Source organism: Onychostruthus taczanowskii, unplaced genomic scaffold (assembly GCF_017590055.1).
Source record: "Onychostruthus taczanowskii isolate IOZ18803 unplaced genomic scaffold, ASM1759005v1 scaffold34, whole genome shotgun sequence".
In the NCBI taxonomy this organism is placed as follows: domain Eukaryota; kingdom Metazoa; phylum Chordata; class Aves; order Passeriformes; family Passeridae; genus Onychostruthus; species Onychostruthus taczanowskii.
In genome coordinates, this window is record NW_024500794.1 from 354,615 (window position 1) to 378,624 (window position 24,010).

The following is a 24,010-nucleotide window of genomic DNA, read 5'->3' on the forward strand; positions in this document are numbered from 1 at the left end:
GGAGAAATCCAGCAAAATTGGCCGCCCCGCCGGTGCCCCCGCCCCGGGGAGCCTGCCCCGGGCCGCAGCCGCCGCTCCGCCGCCCCGTTTTCAAGCGAAACCGCTGATGACGCCGTTCCGCTCCTCTCGGCGACCCGGAAGCGCCGAGGCGCGCCCCGCCCCCTGACCCGGAAGCTCCTCCCCGCTGTCTTTCCGGTGAGGAGGCCGCCGCCGCCGGAGCCGGGCCGGGGCCGCCGCTGGGGGGGAGCCCGGTAACGTGCGGGGCGGCGGGAGCGCAGGCGGGGAGCCGGGCAGCGGGACTTCCGGGGCCGGGGCGATCTGGAAGCGGAAATGGAGGAGGGCGGGCTGTCTGTCTGTCTGTCCGCCCGCCCGTCTGTCCCGGTGTCGCGGGCTCCGCCACGGGGGAGCCGCGCTCCGGGCCGGCCCCGCCCTCGGCCGCCGCGGGGGGAGGCGCGCCCGGGCCCTCCGGGAGCGCCTGCCCCGCGTGTGGCCGGGGCGCCCCGGGCCGCGGGCCCCCGGAGCGCCGCCCGCTGCCATGCGGGGCCCCGGGCGCCCCGGTAACCGAGGCGGTTTATTTGCAGAGCCGGCCCTGGAAGGAGGAGAAATGCAAGAGGAGGGAGAGTGAGAGGGGTAAGGAGCTCCCGGAGCTGCGTGAGTGACCCCCGCCCCTCCGCCCGGGGCTGCCGCGGGGCGGGAGAGATGGGATGGGCCGCGGGTCCCGGAGCCGGGGGCGAGAGGGCGTCTGAGCTCCAGGGTGCGGGAGCAGGGATTGACCGCCTGGAAGGGGCTGAGGCGCAGGGTATGCCCTGTGCCAGGCACCTGTTCCAGCAGAGGCTCGCCCGGTCGGGGTGGAGGCTGCGCAAGTGCCGGGGAACGGCACCGAAGTTCTGTCTCTAGTGTGCGGGTTTGGGATCCAGGACTTTGTCCGGTACATTTGGGATATTCCTGATGGGTGTTCAAATGCGCTTGTTCTAAAGGTGTAACAGCGTTTGAACTTTCTGGTGCTTATGGTTACTGGGAAAGCATTTTTGCTTTTGTGGTAACAGCCTGTGTGGCTTTCAGCATCCTTAGTATTTTGCAGCAATTAAACCTAAAAGCTCCTTGTCATTGAACAAAGATCTTGGGCAGACGTAAAAACAACAGTGCAAATTGTTCCCAAGCATTACTCTCAGGGCCTTTTGTTGACTGAAAACTCCATGCCAATGGGAAATAAAAGCCAGGCATCTGGAGAATAAAGAAACCCATGTTAAAAGTCAACCTTTGAATAAATATCTGCCTACCCAGCCTCGATTGTGCCTTCCAGAAACACAGCCTCGATCTCACCGTATACTTGCACGTGCTTTTATTTATCTGTTTATGATTAAAGTGATGACCTGCCAAGAAGTATAAATGCAGCACATTTATTATGTGATTCTGTGAGATCTGAACTCCAGATCCCTTGTCCCTTGTGAGTTCTCTGGTTCACTCGGTTGTTTATTTGGTGTATGTACATTTGTGGTCTGTACACAGAAAGTGTTTTTGGTTTATATCAGGAGGGTACGTTGGCATCTGTGTGATACTAGACTGGTGAATAGGAAGAAGGTCCCATCTCTGGCCTGTTTGTGGAAGCTGGGATGATGAAGGCCCTGCAGTGGGAGCGTGCTGTGGTGCAGGGTTGAAGCTCCAGCCCATGTCTGGTAGTTATAGAGCAATTGGAAGGGTTACGAGCAGAGTTCTGGTAAAGTAAGTGTGAGCAGCGTCTGAGTGCGGGCTGCCAAGAGGGGTGCATGTTTTCAAAATACCCTTTTAGCCTAAAAATGGGGTAGGGGAGGGACAGCTCTGGGTACTAGGCCAGTAGGTTGGTGGAGGAATCTTACCTTTGTTTTCTGCCTTTGGAAGACTGGCTTGCTAGTGAAATTGCATGAAAGCTTCAACTTTTACACCATTTCTCCTTTTCCTCCACATTCTTATAACTCCATCACACTTCAGCCTTTCAAGCCAGAAGTTTGAGGCCTGGTAGATAATATGCTCAAGCATTGAGATTTTTGGACAGGGAGGTGGCTTCTAAGGGAGTCTAATGAAATCAGTGTAGCCGTACTTTGAAGAATCAGTAAGAGCCGTGTTTGACCTGCACACTTTGTAAGCTGAGCAAACAAAAGTTAGATTCTCTGTGAAGTTCTGGTGGAAGACAAGATGGAGACAGGCAGACACTGAGTGCCCTGGCCTCTGCTAGCCTGGATTTTGGAATCTGGAAATGGGCTTTTCTTTCATTACTTTTTCTCTTTAAATAAGAAAGCTGTTGTGAGGTTTTTTTGCTTAAATTGGCATCTTTCTGTTTAACTCCTGAAGTTTGCAGTTGCATCCAAGGGAGTCTTGGACAACTACAAAATTTCTCTGGAAAATGCATTTGATTATTATTATTATTATATGAGACTTTGTGGTTTTGGACAGTCAGGTTCACTTTGGTGTTTTTGATGTGGAAGCTAAGCAAATAACAGCTTATTTATTTTAAAAACAAAACAAACACCAAGCAAAAAACCTCAAACTTGGAAATTCCAAGCAAAATACCGCTCTTGATTCAGGTGGTGCTCAGTTGCCAAAGATGTGTTATCTCCTCATGTGTGCCCATCCTGCGGAAGAAAAAAGTCATGTAATTAAGTGTTACATGCATAGGGCTGTGCTGTGGGCAGTGTACTTAATAATTAATTTGGCTCAGCAAAGAAAGCAGAGGAAGGAAGGTAAGAGTCTTGCCCCATCAGCCTCTGATTGAATCACAGCGGTGTAAATCCAGAGTAATTCAGTCAGGCAGCGAGCAGTCTGACTGCATGCCACCAACGTAAGGTAAATAATTTATCCTTAAGTGTGTTTATTGGTTGATTTGCAGTGAGTGAGTGAGGCAGGAGTACTTGGCCTTGCTGTTGCATGAGCAATTCATAAAAACAAAATTATCGGGTGATTTGGTTCATTTAAATACTGCTTCTCCACATAGAGGAAAATTATCTTTGCATTTTGGCTCACACACAGCAATTCCACATGTATTTATTCTGTCTTCATATACTTCTGTAATATGTTTCATGCTGCTGGGGGCATCCCTCTGAGCTCCCCTGATGATTGAGATAGACTCTTCAGAAGCAACATTGTTCAATTATTAGACCACTGACAGACCATAACAGAAATACGAGTAGGACAGTTTGCAGGTAGCTGCATGAAAAACCTACAGTGGTTGTGCTCTCTGCCAAATGTATTCTGAGCATAATTTTTACCTACCAGTTTTGCCATATTTGTTTAGGAATAGATGTATCTTCTGTTTCAGAAAATACTGTTTTGTTAATTTCTTTAGGTTTTGAGTAGTGGTTTTGCAAGTGTCACAAACTTTGTTCACTAATGGTATCACACAGAGGAATGTAAGGATTAGAAAGGAAAGTGCTTCTTCAGTCAGGTGCTCCCAAAGAGATTATACCTCTGTGCTCAGGAGACTCTCTTTTGGTGTTTAACCCATCTTCTGAATGCAGGGAGAGTTGAGATGGAGCAGTGGGCACTTGCCTGGGGACAGAGTCCTATAGAATCTTGTCCCAAAGATGGGAAGAAAATGAGCAGTGGGAGCCACGTGGAAATAGGGTATCTCAGGAGCAGGGGAATCAGGTTATTTTCCTACTGCTTAGTCACATTGGAGGAGAGCAGGAATAATGAATGATATTTCTGTTTCTTTCAAGAGTGGGGCTGGGGTGGGCAGCAGGAAGTTAGGAGCCCTGAGTTTGACTTCTTGGTCTGCTGTGGCTGTCTGTTATCTTGGGCAAGTCTGTTTCCCTCTCTCTGCCTGTCTTTCTTCCTGTGTAACATAATGCTAATGTCCCTTTGCTGCATCTGGGTCCTTAGGGTTGAGCCGGGGTGGAGGGACAGGCAAGGTCCAAAATTTTCACTGCTTGTGGGGTCAGACTGTCTGTGATGGTGAAAAACAGTTTTCATCTGTATTTGCCTGCTTGCAGATGCACAGACTTCATTTATGCCATGTACTTGGGTGGATGATAATTGGGAAAATTTGGATGTGTTCTGGGTTTCTAGTCAGTCCTGTTTTTTGCATGGAGGACTACTGGGCAAGGGGCATTTCAGATGGACACAAGCCCGTGGGAATAACAGGCATCTTTTCCCCCTGAAAATAATTTTTTAATTTGGGCAGATAGCTCAAAAGTGGGGAGAAATTGCTCAAGAAAGATAGGGGAGATTAAGGAACTGTCACAGCATTAGACTGAGTCAGTTCCATTTAGGAATCTCTTTGAGTTTAATGGGTTTTTCTTGTGTGTTTGTGTGTCCGTCTTCCTTATCCTCCACTCCTCTTCCCTTCCCCCTTCTTCTTGCCCCCTGTGCCCAGCTAGGATGGAAGAATCTCATTTCAACTCCTCCCCGTACTTCTGGCCAGCAGTGCCCACCGTCTCGGGACAGGTAAGATCTTCCAGCCTGTTGTGTTGGTCTTGCTTCCTGTCAGAAGTTTACGATGAAGTGTTTCTGTTGCGTTTCTTGCTCAGCGAAATGCTGGGCAAAGGTGTGCCAGGGTTTGCTAAAACCTGTCCTTCCCCCGTTTAGATTGAGAACACCATGTTCATTAACAAGATGAAGGAGCAGCTACTGCCCACAGAGAAGGGCTGCAGCCTGGCTCCCCCCCACTACCCTGCCTTGCTGACAGTCCCCACCTCTGTGGCCCTGCCCACTGGTATCTCCATGGACTCGGACACCAAGCCGGAGCAGCTGACACCGCACAGCCAGGCCCCCGTGACTCAGAACATCACCGTGGTACCAGTGCAGTCTGCTGGGCTCATGACAGCAGGTAGGGCACTCCAAAGGCTTCAGCAGCCTGCAAAGGGGACTGTGGGATGGGGAAACACGATGTCCTGGAGAATCCTTGTTGGCCTGTCGATTATTCCTAGCCTTACTGATGGCGTGCCTGCCTTGGTGTGGTTTCGCTGTGAATCTCTAGTCACTCCATACATCCACCCTTTTTACGGAAGTTTTGAGTTCCAGCAGTGGAGACTGGGAATGCTTTGGGAGGGGAAGCTACCCTTCTGTTTGTGTTGTAGTCAAAAGTAGGTGCTTCTGTGGGATAAGGAGTTTGGGCATAATTGGAGATGTAATAACTGACTTCCTCCACCTTCCTTTGTTTGCAGGTCCTGGTCTGGTGATAACTTCCCCGTCAGGTTCTCTGGTGACCACAGCCGCCTCTGCCCAGACCTTTCCCATCTCAGCTCCCATGATTGTCTCTGCGCTACCCCCTGGCTCCCAGGCAGCCCTGCAGGTGGTTCCAGACCTGTCCAAGAAAGGGACAGCCGCCCTTGCTGAAGGTGGCGGGGGTGGGGGAGTTGCCCCCAAACCACCCCGGGGCCGGAAGAAGAAAAGATTGCAGGAGTCGGGGCTGCCAGAGATGAGCGACCCCTTTGTGCTGACAAATGAGGATGATGAGGACCAGCACAAGGATGGCAAGACATACAGGTGGGGAGTGGGGTTAAACCTTGACTGTAACATTGCATGGGGATGGGGGTGTAACCCTTCAGAGGGTTACATGGGGAAGAAGAGATCTCTGCCTTGTACTTAGAGAGTCCCTGAGTAGAGAATCTTAGAGCTGCAGAAAGAGTTGAGTTTTCTTCCTGGTCAGGAATACTTACAAGCTGATGGGTTGACCCAAAACTAAGAATTTCCTTTTAGTGGACAGTCTTGATTTCCTGAATATATAGTTGTTAATGTTACTAGGTTAGTTAATGACCAGGATGTTATGGAGGCTAAACTACATCCTTGATGGCACAGCCAGGTAGTATGGCTGGTGCAGCTGGAGCACTCCTGGTGTAGCTGAGAGCCCTGCTGTATCTGGGTGCTCCTCAGTTAGGACTCCAGTCTGTCCAGTGTAAAGACTACAAACTGGAGATACACAGAGCAGAAAGTGAGCTGTGGTGGTAGTGTCTGCTCCTGTGTGTATTGCCCCATGTGATCTCCTTCCATCTCAGCACTCCAAACAAAACAAGGGGAAAAATATATTTCTGAATTAAATATTAAGGGTGTTTCTGAGCCCTGAGTTGTCAGGTAAGAGGGAGGAGAGTTCTGAGCCCTGAGGTTGGGTTTCTGAGCTTGGAGGGATGTGGCTTTAGTTTATGAGTGGTGGGGAGGGGAGAGATAAGGTAGGGGGGAATACTTGAACCAGAGGATATGCAGTGTGGGTGTTTCAGCAAAGGTGGGAACCAGACAGAGCAGAAAGTGGTAGGCAGTAAATGTGATGGTCTGTCTTAGGAGGGAAGCAGGAGCACTTTTGGGTGATTCAACGATAGGTGTTTCTGATGGATGATTAAGATAAATAAGAGGCGAAATAGCCAAATTGAAACAGAAATAGGAGATGGTCCCTAAGTCTTCTCACTTGCCCATAATGTGCCCAGGATCCCATATCAAACAGTTTTGCTTTTATCATCCTCGATGTTCTTTGTTTTGGTGCAGATATAGTTACCTTTCTGGAATTACGCCTTAGGAATATGAAGGCATTTGCATAGAATCTGTGCATCCACCCCAGGCATTTTTTCACTTTTATCTATAGCGGTTTTTTAATGTTAACATTTTTTTAATCAACATAGTTAAATGGGTACAAAACCAGAGCTTGGATCAGCCTTTTTATCTTAGCCAATGTCCCAGTTCTTCCACTTTGAAAATATAATCAGCGTATGGTGAGGAAGGGTGGGAGTGTTAGGTAGCTTGCTATTTGTAATCCCACCATTTATTTTGGGCCATAGCCACAGATCCACACTACTCAAGCTGCTTACAGTCTGGGTTGCTAATTAGGTTGTTAAATATGTATTTACAGGGGACACAATTGGCAGTGAACGCTAGAATTAAAGCTGAACCAGGGCTTTAATTATAGCTCCTTGTTTACTTGTAAGTTTGGAAAAAAATGCCCAAGACCAGGTGGAGTGACTCAGCAGAAACTTTATGAACATGCTTAGTCTGTGTAACAGCTCATGAAAAAGCCTTTGCAGGGAAAAAGCAGATGAGTGTATATGTGGGAACATGTAATTTTTTTATGTTTAAGATTTCTTTATGTTTAATCTGAGTGTGGTACCTCTTTCAGCAGCTCCCACGCTAAGCAGGCCTTCCTCTGAGCAGTGCTTAGGTGTGGGAGAGCTAAATTGAGATTTAGTGAAGACCCCCAATAGTGGTACCTCAGGAGAGAGTACTTCTGCCCTCCTTGAGATCTGCACTTTGGATGATGCATCCCATGTGCAAGTTTGGAACTAAAAATGATTGTTGGAAAAATAAAGGAAAGCGCTATCTTCTCTTGGAGCTGTGGGAGAGAAGGCCTCGGTGCAACATAGTAAAATCATTTCTCTATAATATGCATATGAATAGACTCACAAGCTAAAACTTTGAGCAATACTGGGATCCTTCTGTATTCTAGAGGATGATTTCAGTAGTTCCCGTCACTACAGTATGCAGACATATGCTAGCTAAATTAAGACTGTGGGTGAGGTTGCTCTACTCCTGCTTCTTTCTCAGGCTGGAGGAGGAGTTGGTTTTGGCATTCATATGACTACGTTTGTATGATTTCACTGATTCCCATGATGAGACACTGAGAATAATGTACTCAGATTCCTGGAAGGAGTTGTACTACATTGATCAGTGTGATTTTTTTTTTTTTTTAATACCCAATTCCTAAATCCTGGGATTGTTTTGTCAAATTTAATTATTTTTTTAAGCTTTGTTCTTGAGCCGTGAGCGCTCTTGTCATGAGTGTCTGGGCAGGTGGCTAATATTTGTAATTCCTGACTCTTAGTGTGGTGATAAAGACAAAGTAAGGCCTTGAATGAGCAGCACAGCCAGGCAGATGTGGGAGGTGTTGGAGCATAAACCTTGATACCTGTACTGCAGCTCATCCCATTCTCTCCCATTCTCTACTAAATGTAGAGATGCCTGCTCCAGCAAATGGCAGCTGTTTTACTGCTGTATCATGTCTAGAAGTGAATTAGTAGGCTGCTGTGAAAGTGGTGGAAGAATCTCTATGACTAGGGGTTTTTTTGTAAGAAAAGGTGTGAGGCTTTTGCTAACGATGGCAATATTTGCAGATCTTTGATGTCTGTCCTAGGATTTGTCTGGCAGAGTCCTTGGTGCTTTTCATTGTGCTGCTGGAAGAATGCTTGCACCTGCAGAGGACAGCATCTAACCCAGTCCTGTGAAGCATTTTCTTTCATGAGTAATGTCACTTCAGTCTTGTCTGGATTCATCGTCAGCTCTTTGTTAATCTTCCCCAACATCTTTGTAGAATTCGCTTTTTCTTTGGAAAATGAGATCAGCATCAAGAGTCTCTCTAGAAAGACGCTGGCACTGTGGAGCACATGGCTTCTTCCCAGTGCTTTAAAAGGTGCTGAGGAAAAGGTAGCAAGCAGGTCCTGGATACAGTAGGATTGTTCTTCAGTCCTGGTGCGGTGCCTGTACCTGTGCAGTTTCAGAAGCCTGTGGTGTGATGTGATCAGTGGACAAGACTGACCACTCTGGGCCAGATCATCAGTTCTCTTTCTCTTGACAGTTCTCTAAGCAGTTTCTTTGTAAGAGGAAGAGAGCTGTGTATAGGCATTGCTAGGCTCTGGTACTAAGTAAAATCTCGGATGAATACCAGTTTATAGTCTGGAATGTTTTACAAGCTGTGCTCTGGAGCCTCGAATACCAGCAGAAAAGTTGTCAGCTTGAGAAGGGCCTCACTGTCATAGTGTAATCAACAAGCTCTGTCTTCTCCACTTCTAGTTTTGAGTTTTCCTTACTTTCACTGGGGAACAGCAGGGAAGTTGAGAGACAATAAGCAGCTGAGGGACGTAGGAAACTTCAGAGATGAGTCCAAGGTGCAAACGTGTACAGAAGCCTTTGTGAACTGAGCTGTGGAAGTGAGGAAGCTGGATAGAGACCCTCATTAGAGAGAAAGTTATGTACACAAGAGAGAAAGTTATGTACACAAGGGGAACCAATGGTTTGAATACAGCAGGTGGGCATCTTCTCAGACATGTCTTGTTTTAAGCATGTTTTTTCTCCCCTGTAGTGGATTTAGCGTTACTGTTGAGTGAACTTCCCATAGTTTTGAATCAATTTGTAATGTGGTGGCTATGAGTTTAGTAAGCCACATATGTCTGTGTCTTGTTGAATTTGGCCAGTTTTAAGCTTGGAAAAAATCTTTTAAGCATGCTTTGAGATGATTTATAGTTTGCAGGTGGAAATATATGAAGGTAATATTCTCTTAGAGGCTTCTTGAGGCTTGCATGACCCCAGGCACTCAGCAGACAGTCCATCTCCACAGAGGGGACAAATACAGCCTAACTTGTCTCAGTTTCTGTGTGATATTGGGCTATATATCTACTCTTCCTGCAGCTCTAAGCATCTTCTAGAATTGCACTGAAGGGCCAGACATGCTTTTCCTTCAGGCACAGCTGCTCCTCCTTCTGCTTCAGAAGAAGTCTCTAGTGCCTAGTGTGGACAGTAACCTCCCCCTCTGATGGACACAACAGCAAGGCGTGAGAAGACACTGCTTGGTTCAAACATGGAAGGGATGAGAATGATCAGGGACTGGAGCTGTTTGTGCTGAGGAAATCTGGAAACTTGGTAGAGATAGGAACCAGAAAGGGGGAGAGAAAAGACAAGAGCCTACAAACTAGGGAATGCAGCAGAGGATGTGATGGGGAACCTCTCTGCAAGGGAGAGAGGGGAGAGCTAGCACAGGAATAAGCTAGCTATAAACAGCCAAGACTGAAGGGTGGAGGAAAGAACTATGTTGTGGTGCACCAGACCAGCGAGGTGCTGGAAAGTGAGGTACTTAGAACTGGCAAAACAGAGAGGGACAAGAGTATGGGATGTGGACAGAAGCATGAGGGAGAGGAGATAAGTGATAGGTAACTGAGGGAATGAAGTAGCAAAGTGCCCCTGCAGTGGAGGATCAAGAGGCTGGTGCATGTGGGTAAAGAGCTTGGGTCTGGGCCTTGGTGCAGGAGAGGGGATTGCTCAGGGCTAAAAGGCTAAGGGCAAAAGGGGACTTAAGTTTAAAGTGTCAGGCAGAAAGTTTGACCACATTCCCTCCAAAGCCTAGAAATATTAAACCCAGTGTTTCTAAATTTTGCCATGGCTTTGATGTCAGAATAAGAATATGACCTCCTCTGGCAAAGAACCTCATCTCCCTCTTAGGCTAGAAAAAGGTGACAAAGTATTGTTGCTGTCATTTATCATCTTAGCTGCAGTGGCAGAGGTCTGTGCAGTGGATTTTAAGATTGCTGATGACCAACGTGGGTGTCAGCGTGATGCCACACGTTGGAATTTCTGTTTGCTTTTTTTAACAAGTGGTTCCGTGAGCAGCGGAACTAATGATGCCTGGTTTCCAGCGGCTCTCTCCTGTGTGGATTCTCTGATGTCTAATCAAGGGTGAGCTTATTAGCCTTTCCCTCAGTAGAGGACTCCAAGAGAGTCTCTCTTCTTTCCTGAGCTGCATATTTTTGAAACTCATGTTGCCTTTTAAGATCCTTATTCCTTTTCCAGATTGGTTGGCATTGGCGTATGATCTCAGAGCTCTAAGGAACACTTGCACGTGCACATTTACAGATACACATGCAGTTTGTACACATAATCCTTGCTTTGTATATAAATGCAGTGCTTGGAGCTTAGAAAATGACAATTTGACTGGCTACATGCCTGAGGGTATAATGAGATAAAACCTTGTGTTATGGTAAGTTCTCTCCCTTCTGCTGAGATATTGTAACTGTGTGTGTGTGCACGTACTTGCTTTCCCTTGGCAGTTCCTCATAGTGCCTAACAGAAGGAATTGACAGGAGAAGTTCTCAGTCACAAATTCTAATTTTGGCATGTTACTTGTCAATGGAATGAATGAGTGTGTGCAAGGGAATGAGGAGGACAGTCACAGTTTCAGCTTGGGAGAGAAGGAACTTTAAAACTCTATTTTGTGCCTCTTATCTGATTACACCTTAATTTGGCCCTATTGAGTCAATGCACTTTGATACCATCCTTGATTAGTTATTAGTGTATGATAGCCCATCAGAGACCTGCATGTTTGCTGAACCTGAAAGGAATAGTCTCTGAAAAGAAAATAAAATGCATTGACATGGAATTGTGGAGCATCATCTGGGGAAGGCATTTGCTAGTATGAAGAACTGTTGATTACATTTGCCTCTGCCACAGATTGCTGTGGTATCCTACAGCCCGACAGATACTTGCCTTGAAGTGTGTGCAAGTATGAGTTAGGTTGAATCTGCAGTGAATTTGCATTTGTCTCAGGCTACAAATGACCACAGAGAGTTACCCTGAAATAATTAACATTTGGTGTTTCCAAAACCATAATCTCAAGTATCATTGAACACTTCTCTGTTACAGGTCAGACCCTCTTCTGCTTTGCAGAAGTGTTATAGCTCATAGGAGTAGCATGAAAATCTGTAGGAGCAGATGTAAAAGGAATTTTCCTTTAAAGGAAAAAAAGAGGTCACAGATATCAGTTTTTCCTCTTGGAATTAGTGGGTACATCTCTCTGACCGTGTTTCACTGTGTCTTTTGTGATTCCGTTCCCTTACGAAAACTAAAGCAGGGACATTGTGGGGATAGATGAGCGCTTATGGAGCACTGATATTTCTGTGGTGGCTACAGGAGATGAATGATCTGCTTCACGAGGTTGGATTTGTGTGTGGTCAGTGAGGCTTAAGGCTGTCCTGTGTGGTGATATAAAAACCTGAATGCTTGCTTGTTAAGTATCTGTGTGTGCAACATAGTAAGAGTGCAGTCCTGTGGAAATAGTCAATAAAGCTGTATCAGAACGCACCTGCATTGCGGAGCCAAATTATGGTGACATGGATGACCTTAATCCTGGTGTTTCCAAATTTCCTAGTGCTTTCTAATGGGCCTTTTGTATTCTTTTAATTTTAGCTCTTGCATGTTGTCACTATACTAGGAAGCACATTATTGTGTTTTATTGTTTTGTTGGTCTTTTATGCTAATGGTGACTGATTCCAAAAACTAGCGGACAGTGTCTTAGGCCTGATGTTCAGTGATTTGGAGGTCAACAGAAAGTCATGGCTGATAACCTAAAGATAAAAGCAATGCTGGTGGATAGCTGTAAAAAATGGGAACTTTGTGTGGTTGTTAATTGTTCAGACAAAATATTTTTTAATACAGTTCCATGGAAGACTTAGTCTTCTGGGACAGCCTGGTGTCTCCAGCAGCCAGGGATTAAGGTCCAGATGTTTGGACACAATGGAAAACATTATCAGACAGAAGTGTTTTGTTGGACTATTGAATGTCTCTGGTCTAATATAAGGAATATGGAGGAACAGTATCCTGGAAAGCAATGGCTGTGAAAAAGACTTTTAGGAATTAAGTGACATCTTGAAAGCTCCCAGTGCAAGACTGTGACGGAAGAGCTTTAAGGTGCAACTGTTGAAAGCATAAATGATTGAGTCATTAAAAGAAGGCAGGCAACATGTGAAGTATGCTGAAATACCACAAAATTCTGGGTCAGGTATTTTTAGGGTCATTTGGAAGAATGGACAAAAGGCAGGAATGCCCTCAAATCTGGGAACTGGGAAAGTGCCATATGATGAGAGCACGTTGAACTGCTCTTTGCCTTGCCAATATATGAGAGTATGCTTTTCTGCAGCCTTACCAAGCCACCAGGTGACTGAAGGACTGTGGAAGTAAGTTGACCAAGATCTCTGAGCATAGCTGATAGATTTATACTCCAGGAGTATAAACTGTTCATTGGAAGCACAGTGTTGGCTTTGGAGTAGGAGCTGATGCTGGGTGTGCCAGTGTGCAAGCAGAGGTACAATCCCTGTGCCTTCATCTGGCATTTTCATGCTCGCTGGCTTTATTTGCCTGTTGCCCAAGCGTACCTGTGTATCTTGGGTGTTAGGTTTGTCTCCTTTCTCCTCCTCTCTTACAAAATATTAACAAGAAAGTGTTTAGCTTAAAAAAATTGGGGGAATGTGAGGGTCAAGCATTTATCATGAACTGTGCATCCATTATTATGCTATGTTTGCATCAGTTACTTCATTAACTCTCCATTGCAAAGGCAGGACATTTCCTTCCTTTTTAAATGAACTGCTGATTCTGACAGCCTAAACTTACTCTTATCATCTAGTCTAACTTCAGACTTTCCTGGTTTGATTTTTAGTTTTACTGATGGTCTAACTTGTATATGTAACCTAACGGAAGAAACAAGGACTCAATTAACTTGTAAGACTAGTCTCAGTAGATACTAGGAATTCGAATTCTCAGAGCCATATAAAAGCTTAGACAGTTTTCACAACTGTGATACTGATTAATTAAGCACTTGATTGAAAAAGGCTGTTAATCCATGTTGGGCAAATTTTACTATGAGCTGGTATTTCAGATGGCATTTTATCTCCTAACAGCATCTGATGAATGAGGCGGAACATTCCATGAAAAGTGGAAAAAAATACAGCACTGTGTGCCACAGAGTTGTAGTCTAGTTGCTATAGGCATCATTTTCTTTATGACTCATTGTGATGACTTTCATATGGAAGTAGAATTAGCATTGTACATCCACCTTTTGCTGGCATTTCATGATTTTTGAGAGTGTCTCTGTCTAACATGAACATTTTTTGAATGTCTTTATTTCATATAAAAAAGAAAGCATTATAAACACTGGAAGGGGTTACTTTTGATCTCTGGCATATGGCTGAGTGCTAATTTAACTGTTGATATGAACCTCTGTTTTATTAAGGATATTTTCTCCAAGGCTGTCTGACTTTGCAGAGCCATAACAAGCTGCTGCAGGGGATGTTGTGTCACACCATCAATGGGAATGCTGCAGTCATTTCTGTTTCTTGCTGTCAGAAAGAATGCAGCCAAAGGAGGGGTAGTTTAGAAGCACAGTGGGGAGACTATTAAAAATGGATATTAAACAGAGGGGGGGTAGAAATCAATTATTTCATATCGTGTTTCATTCATGCTTAGCAAGGAGCACTCCCTATTTTTCCTCTCCCCAGCCAGAATTTCACTGAAGTAGAACACTGAAATGCTGCTAGTGTCAGATGGGATATTCTCATTATCCATATAGATTTAACATTTTTTTGAATCCATATTCGCCCACTAGAGGGCTGATTGCATCTTCCCCTTTAATATTTGATGTTGTCTGAAGCAGAATGCAAAGCCCTTAATTAAATGGATCATTTGTTCCCATGAAAATGCCTGATACCACACAATATAAAATTCTGAAATGCAACTTTCTGTTATATTCCAGGGCTTTTTTTAACTCATAAGGCTCATGAATTTGTTAATGCTGCATAACATTCTTGCTCTCTCAGGGTTGATGCTAATTAGATGATTAGAAAATGAGTTCTTGCAAGATTTTAATTCTAAATGTTGTTTGAAAAACAATATCAGAGTGTCTGTAGCTGCTAAATGCAGACAACAGAGATTGGTTGGTTTGTTCATTTGAGGGTTTTGTTTTGATTTTGGGGTTTTTGGAGAGGTTAGGGTTTTGGGGGATTATGTTATTGTTGTTGAGCCCCATTTTTGCTAATAATCAGGTTTATCATTGTCATGCAAGTGCCAGTGGTGTTTTGAAAACTTCTTTATAATTTTATTTTGAAAATAGAAAAGGACATGCAGTCTGTTTCTCTTCATTAAAGTTTATTTTAGAGAATTTCTGACCTGAAGGCAGATACCTGGCAAAGCAAATAAGTAAAGGAAAGGGTGCACAGAAGTTATGGAAGATAAAGTTGATAGCTTTATGGCACTAGAGATTTAATGCATGGGACTACTTAGACTTGATGGCACAGTAAAGTTCATTAATTTTTCAGAACAGAAGAGACTATTTAAATATAAGAGTCCTGTGTACAGCACAGAAGAGATTAGTGCCATTAGTATTCTCTTTAAACTAGAGCAAACCCCTTAGAAGGGTATTTCTCTCAGAAAGGTACCTGGATTCTCAGAATGCTGATTGTAGGGGCCAGGTGATTGAGACCATATTGTAGCCTCCAAGCCTTGTTCCAAAGATGCATTATTCTCACGGTTGGAAAAGGCCTGTTTCCTCTTTTTTCCGCTTCTGGTGTCAGTTGTTGTTCCTTGTTGTATCTGACTTGTTCATAAAATAAGCCCCTAGTAATTGATATTTTTCTCTCTACGTAGATTTATTTGCATATTGAGCAAATTATCTTTTAAGCTTTACTCCAAAGCTAGAACGACTGGAGTTGGTGAATCTTTCCTGCAAAGCCAATTTTCCACATGCCATCGTTCTTTAAGTTCGCTGAGCCTGTGTGAGCTCTGCAGTAATTGTTGAGGACACTGACTTCAGAATTAGACATGCTGTTGGCAAGAGCAGTCGTTCCCCTCCTGTATACAGAAAGGATACCTGCTATTCCCCTTTGTTTTGGTGAGCCATATTAGCACAGCATCACACTGGGAGCTTGTTCTCAATTGAATGGTTCCTTATCAGAGGGCCAATGCTGTGGAACGGGGTTCAATTGAGAGTAATGGAAGTCAGCATCTGCTGAGAATGAGCTTGCTAAAAGTCAAGCGTGGGATTATGCTGTAATTGCTTGCATTAGCAGGGAACTGGACTTGGCGACTCAAAGGTATTTTTCAGTTCAGTGTTCACCTCAGAGTTATTTCTAACATTGGTGCTTTCAAGGATACTCAGTCCTCATCATGTAAGTATGGCTTGATTACTGCAGAATACATATGCTCCATTCAAGTCTGGCATTTCAGGAAGTCTGGAACAAACTGTGTGACTTGAGATAGTTTGGTTTATAAACCAAGAGCTACTTTTTTAAAAAAAAGATGATGCTGATGTTCCTTTTTACTCCTTATATCTTTAATTGATGTGGGGATAAACAGCCAAATTGCTTCTGTTTGTTGATTCCAGCAGGGATTGGTGTGTGTGTGTGTGTGTATTGAAGAGGGATTTATGTAAGGATATACTTAGTTTGCATGTTCTGCTAGGGCTTGCAATTAAAATGGATTAAGAGAAAGATGAAGGTAGGACACGTGGGAACAACTGTTAGAGATGATAATGAATGTAAAAGAGCAAAGGTGGAGAGGAGGGAAATGTTATGACAGGTGTGTGTTAAAGTGCTTGCTAGGAAGGCATGGCTTCCAGCTAAATGGCTTGGAATCGAGCTGTGGCTCGGAAGGGCCTGTGGAAGCTAAGGTGGGTGCTGGATAAATACTGCTTACATGACATACGCTAATCAGACTGCACACATCATAAAGCTTCTGGCTCCAACAGAGTCACAGCAGTAGATGCAATGAAGTATCCTCCTGAGAGGAGATGGATATGGGGAAGAGCAGGATCAGCTCTGTGGCTTGTCATACCTGCAGAGACTTTTGTTGCTGAGCAGTTTTGTAAACACTATGACGCTCAAGAAATTCCCAGACAAAACCACTATGAATGTTGAATTCGTGTTAACCAGCCTTCCTCTAGCTGGCATCTCTTCTCTCAAATGTGACCCTGGAAGTTACATGTGGAGATTCTATTTTGTCTTTAATGTAAATGAAAAACCTAAATTCAGATAAACCTTTACTCTGCCCCTTGTTTGACACACATGGAGGGTGGGAAAGAAATTAGTAACTTGGATGCAGCTTCTGTCTCTCTGTCAAATTAACAACCACAAAAGCTTTTACCATCTTGAACTGTAAAACAGTACGAGCTTCTCTTAACAGCCTGGTGTCGTAGTGGAGGAGCAGTTTTTAACAGCAGCATCCGTAGCAGAGCAATGCCAACTGCTTCTTCTTGTTCAGAGAGTCTGTGTGTTAACAAATACGTTTCTGATCATTATGGGAACAGATGGATCCAAACGCCCAGACAAAACATTTTGCATCACATCAGTAAGACTGAAATGATGAAAGCCCACTAGACCAATGAAATACCACATTTGATATCCAGAGTATCTTTGTGAGACCCACTAGGAAAGCAGCACTGCTGTTATTCTCAGCATTTTGTATCCTGAATATTTGAGTGTCTTCTCCAGAAATGGGAGTGTTAAGTGCAGAGTTAAGTGGATTTTGCCATTTCTGCTCTCACAGACTTCACGGTACATGGAATTAACTTCTAATATGAACTATAACCTGGGATTTCCAAGGTGTTTTTTTACTAAAATAAATCATAGATTAACAAAGCTGGGGTTTTGTCTGGGAATTATTCCTATCCCTTTAGGATTGCTGTTGGAAAATTTTCAGAGTGCTGCCCTACCTCTCTTGCAAGCCAGTTGGTTTCTTCCAACACCTTCACCTGTCTGACTGTGAAGTATTGTTTGTTCTGTTACACCAGTTCCCAGCTTAAATTTGTTCCCCTGGGACTGAGCCAAGCCAAGCAGTCTCCCAGGTGAAACCTCCCCAGTACCACATAGTGGGAAAACGCCCCTTCTTCACTCAGTGTGGAAGATCCCATCCAGTTAGAGTTGATCCATATTGGGGCTTACCCCCATGTGACACTGTCTCTTCCCCTCGCCCCGGTCCCAGGTGCCGGATGTGTTCGCTGACCTTCTACTCCAAGTCGGAGATGCAGATCCACTCCAAGTCCCATACGGAGACAAAGCCACACAAGTGTCCTCACTGCTCCAAGAGCTTCGCCAACAGCTCCTACCTGGCCCAGCACATTCGTATCCACTCAGGGGCCAAGCCCTACACGTGCAGCTACTGCCAGAAGGCCTTCCGCCAGCTCTCCCACCTGCAGCAGCACACACGGTAAGGGCCAGAGGAGGCTGGGGCCCTCTGCACTGCATGTTGCCGTCATCCCAGCATGCTGTGAGCACCTCGGCGGGCGACTGCCTGGGCAGACCTGGCTGGTTGTCACAGGCTGCTCGGGTCTTGTACGCGTCAGACTGGCAGTGGCGGTGTCGGACACGTGAGACTGGTCCCTGGCTGTGAGGGGCTGGGTGCGCTCAGGTTAGCGCCGCTCCGCCGGAGAGGCGTCGGCAGCGGAGTGACGCTTTCTGGCAGGAGGTAGGGCTGGTTGTGTCAGCGTGAGAGTAGAGCGGGCGTAGGACGACTGTTCCCTGTCGCCCCAGCGTAGTTCTGCCAAACATCTCAAGTCCAGGCTTGCAGCCCCCCTGCTATTTCAGCCACAGGCTTCCCACACACAGCTCTGCCAATGCCCCTCAGTCCAAGCTCTATAGTTCCTCTCTCTGGATCCTCCCCCGGTGCAGACAGACCATGGTCTCTTGAATCCAAGGGGAGCACAGTTTGAGACCAAGAGAGCTCATGCTGTGTTTGGAGTTCCTTCATGTAGCAGATAGCGTGGTGCTGTCCCACCCCCTTTGTGCCCTCATTCCATCAGCACTAGCCAGATGGCGGTCATGTCCAACTGCTGCTGCTCCTCCTCCTCTTCGGCAGGATCCACTCCAAGCTCCACACGGCGATTGTCAAGCCGCACAAGTGTCCTCACTGCTCCAAGAGCTTCGCCAACACATCCTACCTGGCCCAGCACCTCCGCATCCACTCGGGGGCCAAGCCCTACACCTGCCGCTACTGCCAGAAGGCCTTCCGCCAGCTCTCCCACCTGCAGCAGCACACACGGTAAGGGCCAGAGGAGGCTGGGGGCCTGGCCCTGGTCCCCCCGCGCTGCCGGCATGCACCTGTGGAGCACGCGCGCCAAGCATGCGGGGGGCGGGCGGGGAATGCGGCCGGCTGCACCCCCAGAAGGAGGTGACCCACCCGAGTGGACGGAGTGGAGGCTGCGCAGGAGACACTGACCACGTCAGGGCTGAGGTGGGCACATGCTGTCCCTGGGGATCCTTGGTCTTGCACCGCGGGCGGCACAGAGAGAGAGCGATAGAGAGAGAGGCATTGGCTGTAGGGGATCCCAGCCCGGCACCACGGGGGTTGGAATGAGTGTGTGGAAGCTGCTCCTGGCATTGCAGGGGGACAGGGACAGATTAACACTGTAGGTAAACTCAGCCTGTTACTTAAAAGGAAAAGTGTTGGTATGTCTATCTTGGAGGGATCAGAGCTGCTTTCATGGTACTGTGTAAGCAAGAGAACAGATTCCTCTTGGTCATTTGGGACTCCTGAGCTTGGAGCAGGGAGCCTGGACCTCCAGACCCCTTCCCAATACATTTTTAGGTAGCTCACATGCTGAGCTGTCCAGGCGTTCCTAAGCTCTTGCTCCTCGATCCTAGTCACTCTGAAATCTGCTTGACTGCCTGACTTCAACTTCTAACTGGATGCGGGAGCTGGGCAGAGCTCTCTTTGTCCAGCTAGAACAGCATCTGGAGGCAACATCATCCCCTTCACACAGCAGCAGGCCCTGGCAGTCTGCCCTGCCTGTCTGCTCACTGCCTCCCATTTGTGCTCTTCCTCCTCAACAGTATCCACACCGGGGACCGACCCTACAAATGTGCTCACCCTGGGTGTGAAAAGGCTTTCACCCAGCTTTCCAACTTGCAGGTAAGGGGCTGGGTGTGTCCTGCTTGCCGGCAGGGGTTGGCAAGGGTGCCTGTGGTAGAGGAGGTGGAAGATGTGGGGTGGCTGGGAGAAGAGTGAAAAAATATAGAAAGCTACTGAAGCCCTAGGCAGGGAAGAAATTCCTGCCTTATGGCACTAGTGGCCCAAAGAAGTCACATAAATGGTCGCATCCTGTAAAATTAACTTGACTTGAAAGCGGCGAGACCTTAGTGAAGTTCCCCCCATCTGTTTTGCAGTTTTCTAATTTAGCTGGGGCAAGACTTTTGCAAAATGTTACACCTCATAAAGTCTGGATATCTGGGTGGGTTTTCTTTGTTTTACAATGAAATGGAGGGCGTAAGGGTAGGGATTTAGGAAGCAGAGGTGGTTTGTCGTGTTGCAGTACCCTGGAGGAGGGGGACTGTAGAGTGTGCCAAAGAGCAAAGAGCTGTAAACACCTGCAAGCAGTTAAGCAAATCCTGCCCTGAAGGTATTAGATGCAGGAAGCAGATGTGTGGAGGGGCAGAAAAGGAGAGCCCAGGAAAAGACAGAGTTGCATGGAAACTGCGAAGATGGGGGTTGTGGAGCATTAAGAGTCTCTGCTCTTCAAATCCCTAGTAAGCATGAGAGGGAAGGGCATGTGTGGGGAAGGTGTGGTGGGCTGGAGGGAGAAGTTCCATCCCTATGCTAGGAGCCAGGTGTACCTTCTTCAGCAGCCAGGAGCTTGGGGCCTGGCTGTAACGGGGTGTTTGAGGTGAAGCCGTCTCCAGTACTAATACTTGCTTCCTTCCTCACGCTTGCTTTCTCTTTCCTCCGTGCTGCTGCCACCCCCCAGTCCCACAGACGGCAGCACAACAAAGACAAACCTTTTAAGTGCCACAACTGTCACCGTGCGTACACGGATGCTGCCTCGTTGGAGGTACACCTGGCTACGCACACGGTGAAACACGCCAAGGTCTACACCTGCTCCATCTGCAGCCGGGCCTACACCTCGGTGAGTGTTCGCTGCCCTGGGGCTGGCAGAAGTGGTCACCTTCCCAGGGAGCAGCTCCTGGAGATCCGATGGGAGCAGTCCCCTGAGTTTCCGTGTCCCTCCCTATTGGCTTTTGCTCTTGCCAGCTTCGTTCCCTCCTCTCACGCGGTCCTTCCCGTTGCAGGAGACGTACCTGATGAAGCACATGCGGAAACACAACATCCCTGACCCACAGCAGCAGGTGGTTCAGGCACAAGCCCAGGCCTCGCAGCAGCAGCAGCACTTCCAGCCGCAGGGCGGGGGGGCAGCAGGGGGCCCTTCTGGAGACACTAACCAACCCAACCCTCCCCCCCAGTGCTCCTTTGACCTGACTCCTTACAAGACTTCAGAGCATCACAAGGACATCTGCCTCACTGTCAGCACCAGCGCCATCCAAGTGGAGCACCTCTCCAGCTCCTAGAGAGACCTCAACCCAGGGAGCAGAACGCCTCTTGTGCATAGCCTGTGCCAGGGGCACCGCTTGTGCAGCGGCCCTCCTCGTGCAACAGTTTCCGGCCTCTCCTCCTGCAGCAGCCTCTCCTGGCTGTGTAACCCTGTTCATGGCAGCCCCTTGCACAACAGCCTGTCTCAAGGGGGTGCTCCTTCTGTGCAACAGCCTGTCTGGTAGGAGGATGCTTCCTTGTGCAAGAGCCCCTTTCCTGTGCTGGGATCACTTCCTCATGCAAGAGCCCCTCCTTTGAAACCCAAAGAAAGGCCCCTGTTTTGCCTTCTCTCTCACTGTAGGATGTGTACGAAGCGGGGTTGCGTGTTGAGACGCGCGTGGTGGATGGGATGGAGAGACGGCCCTTGTATATACAGGGGCTTGGACACATGTTTTTAGCAGGCCACAGAATGTGGTAGGGTTCACAGCTGGATGGGGTTCTTTGAGGATTGCCTTGAGTGTCTAAGAGAGAAATATCCATTCCTGTCCCTCCTGCTTGTGAAAGGGAGGAGGGGTCGCTCGTCCTGCCCCAAGGACTGGATGGGAGAAACCTTCTCCCCAGTGGAAGATGAGACCAGTGGAGGGGGGAGAGGTGAGGCATGTTCTCTGGGATGGACAGGTGCCTACACTGCCTAAGGGCTGTGGAGTATTGCATTCTTTCTCCTCCCCTGGTGGAGAGCAGTAGAGAGGAGTCTGTCTGAACTGGCTGCTGCCTCTCTCTCACAGCTGTCTGAGCAGCACAGTGGCCCCGTAGGAATGTGGGTTCCTGCTCATTGCCCTTCCTGCCCGTTGTGGATGATATCCTAGCAGCTTGTACTCCTCCTCCTCTCCCTCCTGCTTTTCCTCTCCTCAGAAAAGTCAGCAGGCATCAACAACAAACCAAAAAGCAACTGGAGGGAGGGTAAGAGACTGCCAAAATAATCATCACCCTTCTCTCTACTCCCTTTCCTGAAAGGTGGGATGACAGCAGTTCTGACACACACACCTGTCCTGCCCCCAGTTTCCCAAAGGGAAAGAGGAGGAGGAGGAGGAGGAATAGACCAGTCTTTTCAAGGGGCTGGCAGGAAGCAGGGAAAGGCTAGCTTCTCCTGCTCATCTCTTGCCAGAGTGCTCTCCCAGGCTCCCTCTTGCCAAGACGGGCTGGACTCACATGGCAGTGGTGGCCTCTTCTGGACCCTGGTCATGGGAGAGAATCCCCAAAAGTTGGACAGTGGAGAGAAGGGGATGAAGATCCCCACAGAGAGACCAATCTAATGAGAAGGGGGAGCCAACAAGAATAAACTGAAGGCCCCTTGAATTTATATATATATATATATAAATATCTATTCCCCACCCCGGCCCGCTCTGTCCTTGCTGTAACTGTTTCTATCTCTGTGTTTATAAAACGCATTATCCTGGCGAATTTTTATTTTCAATCTTCGTTTGTTTTTCCCTTTCTCTTCGTCTTCAATTCTCCTTCCTCTTATTATTTTTTTTCAATTGGTCCACATGACTGCTAGTCTTGTGTGTTACTTATTAGTTTCTTTGGATCATGGAGGCTGACTTGGAAGAGAATGAGAAGGCAAGGGAAAAAGCATGTGTTGTTGGGTTTTAAAATCAGTCACCCACCCAAAGCCTATAGAATCCCAGACTTCTGTATGAACAACCAATAGGGGCTTCTATTTTATTTTTTTTAACCACCCTGTATAGAAATAAATTGGTGTAAAAGGCTCCTTGAAGGTGCTGCTGTGAGCACCCTGCCCCTGTGACGTGTGTTCCTTCCCCCTGCACCCGAGCCCTGCAGGAGTCTCTGGCTGCCCCGAGTGTGGAGGGGCCGTGCGGGCAGGCGCGAGGGCAGCGCGTCCCTGCCTTTGGCACTTTGCGGTTTGCACGAGGAAAGCGAGGAGCTCTGCACCTGGGGAGCCTGTGGCAGAAACCTTTTCTCTGCGTTTAGTCACCAGGTTGGCTGCAAACGGGTGGAGTGTTCGGTATTGCACAGGCCAGGCTAGAAGGAGCTGTCTGGTTTGACTCTGCATTTCACGGGTGACATTTCAATCCATTCGGCCTGTACTGAGCCCCGAGGTCTGATCAGTATTTGAACTGTGTTGACAAAATGCGTTGGCTTGATTTTGAGGCACTGGGACGTAAAATCCATTGGTAGCCTGCTGCAAGGGCTTCGTGTTTTCACTGTTTAAATATTTAAGCCAGTTTTCCCCTTGCTTTGGCTTCTGGTTCCTAGTTCTGGAAACATTCATCTCTCTGATTCAGAGAACCCAAATGGGACTTTTCCCCCCCAGACTTGCATTTAAACTCTCGAATGTCTCTTTTCAATCCACTTTTTGACAAGGTAAACAGATAGAACTCTGTAAATCTTCCACTGTAAGATTTCTTCCAGCCCATGGATTACTCTTTTCTTTCTACATCTTGTCAAAGTTTTCATTATCTTATAAACACATTCATTTTGGAATTGAGTGTTGAAGCCCCAGTGCCATGGATGAAGTCCCCCTGGCTCTTTGCCTTAAGTCTGCAGAGGACTGCATTTTCCCTCCTCTCACGGCATTATAGAGGAGCTCACAGTGGCTGCTTGTCTGGTCAAGTCTGATCATCCACAGTCTCGGCCTTCCATGATAGTGTTTTCCCTTCTCTACAGGTATGCTCTGTGTTCTTGTTTCCTGGGTGCTTCCCGTGGGGCTGTGTCCAAGTGCAGCCTGTGTGAAAGGACCTGGCTGACTGATGGACCAGGTTACTCACAGCTTTCATGGCTCTGTCACCTGCAAACTGTATCAGTTGTTATTTTTACTTTCAGATCCAGGTTGAAATGCAATATTGCATCTGACCTAACTTGAAAAGCATTGAGTGCAACTTCTCATTAGCTTTTTCTTGAGACTTGCAGGCTGAGCATTTCTTAATCTTCTTAGTATTTGATTATGTACAGTTTATCTTTCTGACTTATGGTGCTAGGTGAATGCCTTATACAAATTTAAGTATGTTGCACCTATGCAGTCCCCTTTGTTAAACCAAATGTATAATGATGTCATCTAAGAATGAAATTAGGGTTTGGGGTTTTTTTTTTGTTTTTTTTTTTTTTTTTTTTTTTTGTTTTTTTTTTTTTGTTTTTTGGGTTTTTTTTACTACAGAATCTGTATTTTGTAAAACCTTTATGTTATAGGTTTTATTTTTCTGTTCACTAA

General features: G+C 46.8%; 1 protein-coding gene across 11 annotated transcripts; it reads left to right on the forward strand.

Annotated features, from left to right (window-relative positions):
* The first annotated feature begins 27 nt into the window (after window positions 1-27).
* ZNF384 (zinc finger protein 384) lies at window positions 28-22,574 on the forward strand. Of its 11 annotated transcripts, none has more exons than XM_041410811.1 (12): window positions 28-251; window positions 582-630; window positions 1,533-1,722; window positions 4,349-4,419; window positions 4,561-4,801; window positions 5,139-5,460; window positions 10,318-10,398; window positions 17,464-17,688; window positions 18,337-18,519; window positions 19,311-19,389; window positions 20,222-20,380; window positions 20,544-22,574. In XM_041410811.1, exons 4-12 carry the CDS (start codon window positions 4,354-4,356, stop codon window positions 20,817-20,819), a joined length of 1,632 nt encoding a protein of 543 aa, XP_041266745.1. In that variant the 5' UTR covers window positions 28-251; window positions 582-630; window positions 1,533-1,722; window positions 4,349-4,353; the 3' UTR covers window positions 20,820-22,574. The 11 variants fall into 11 exon arrangements, with proteins under 11 accessions (XP_041266745.1, XP_041266741.1, XP_041266742.1 ...); XM_041410807.1 differs by having other exon boundaries at window positions 4,353-4,419; XM_041410808.1 differs by having other exon boundaries at window positions 28-195; window positions 4,353-4,419.
* The last annotated feature ends 1,436 nt before the right edge of the window (window positions 22,575-24,010 follow it).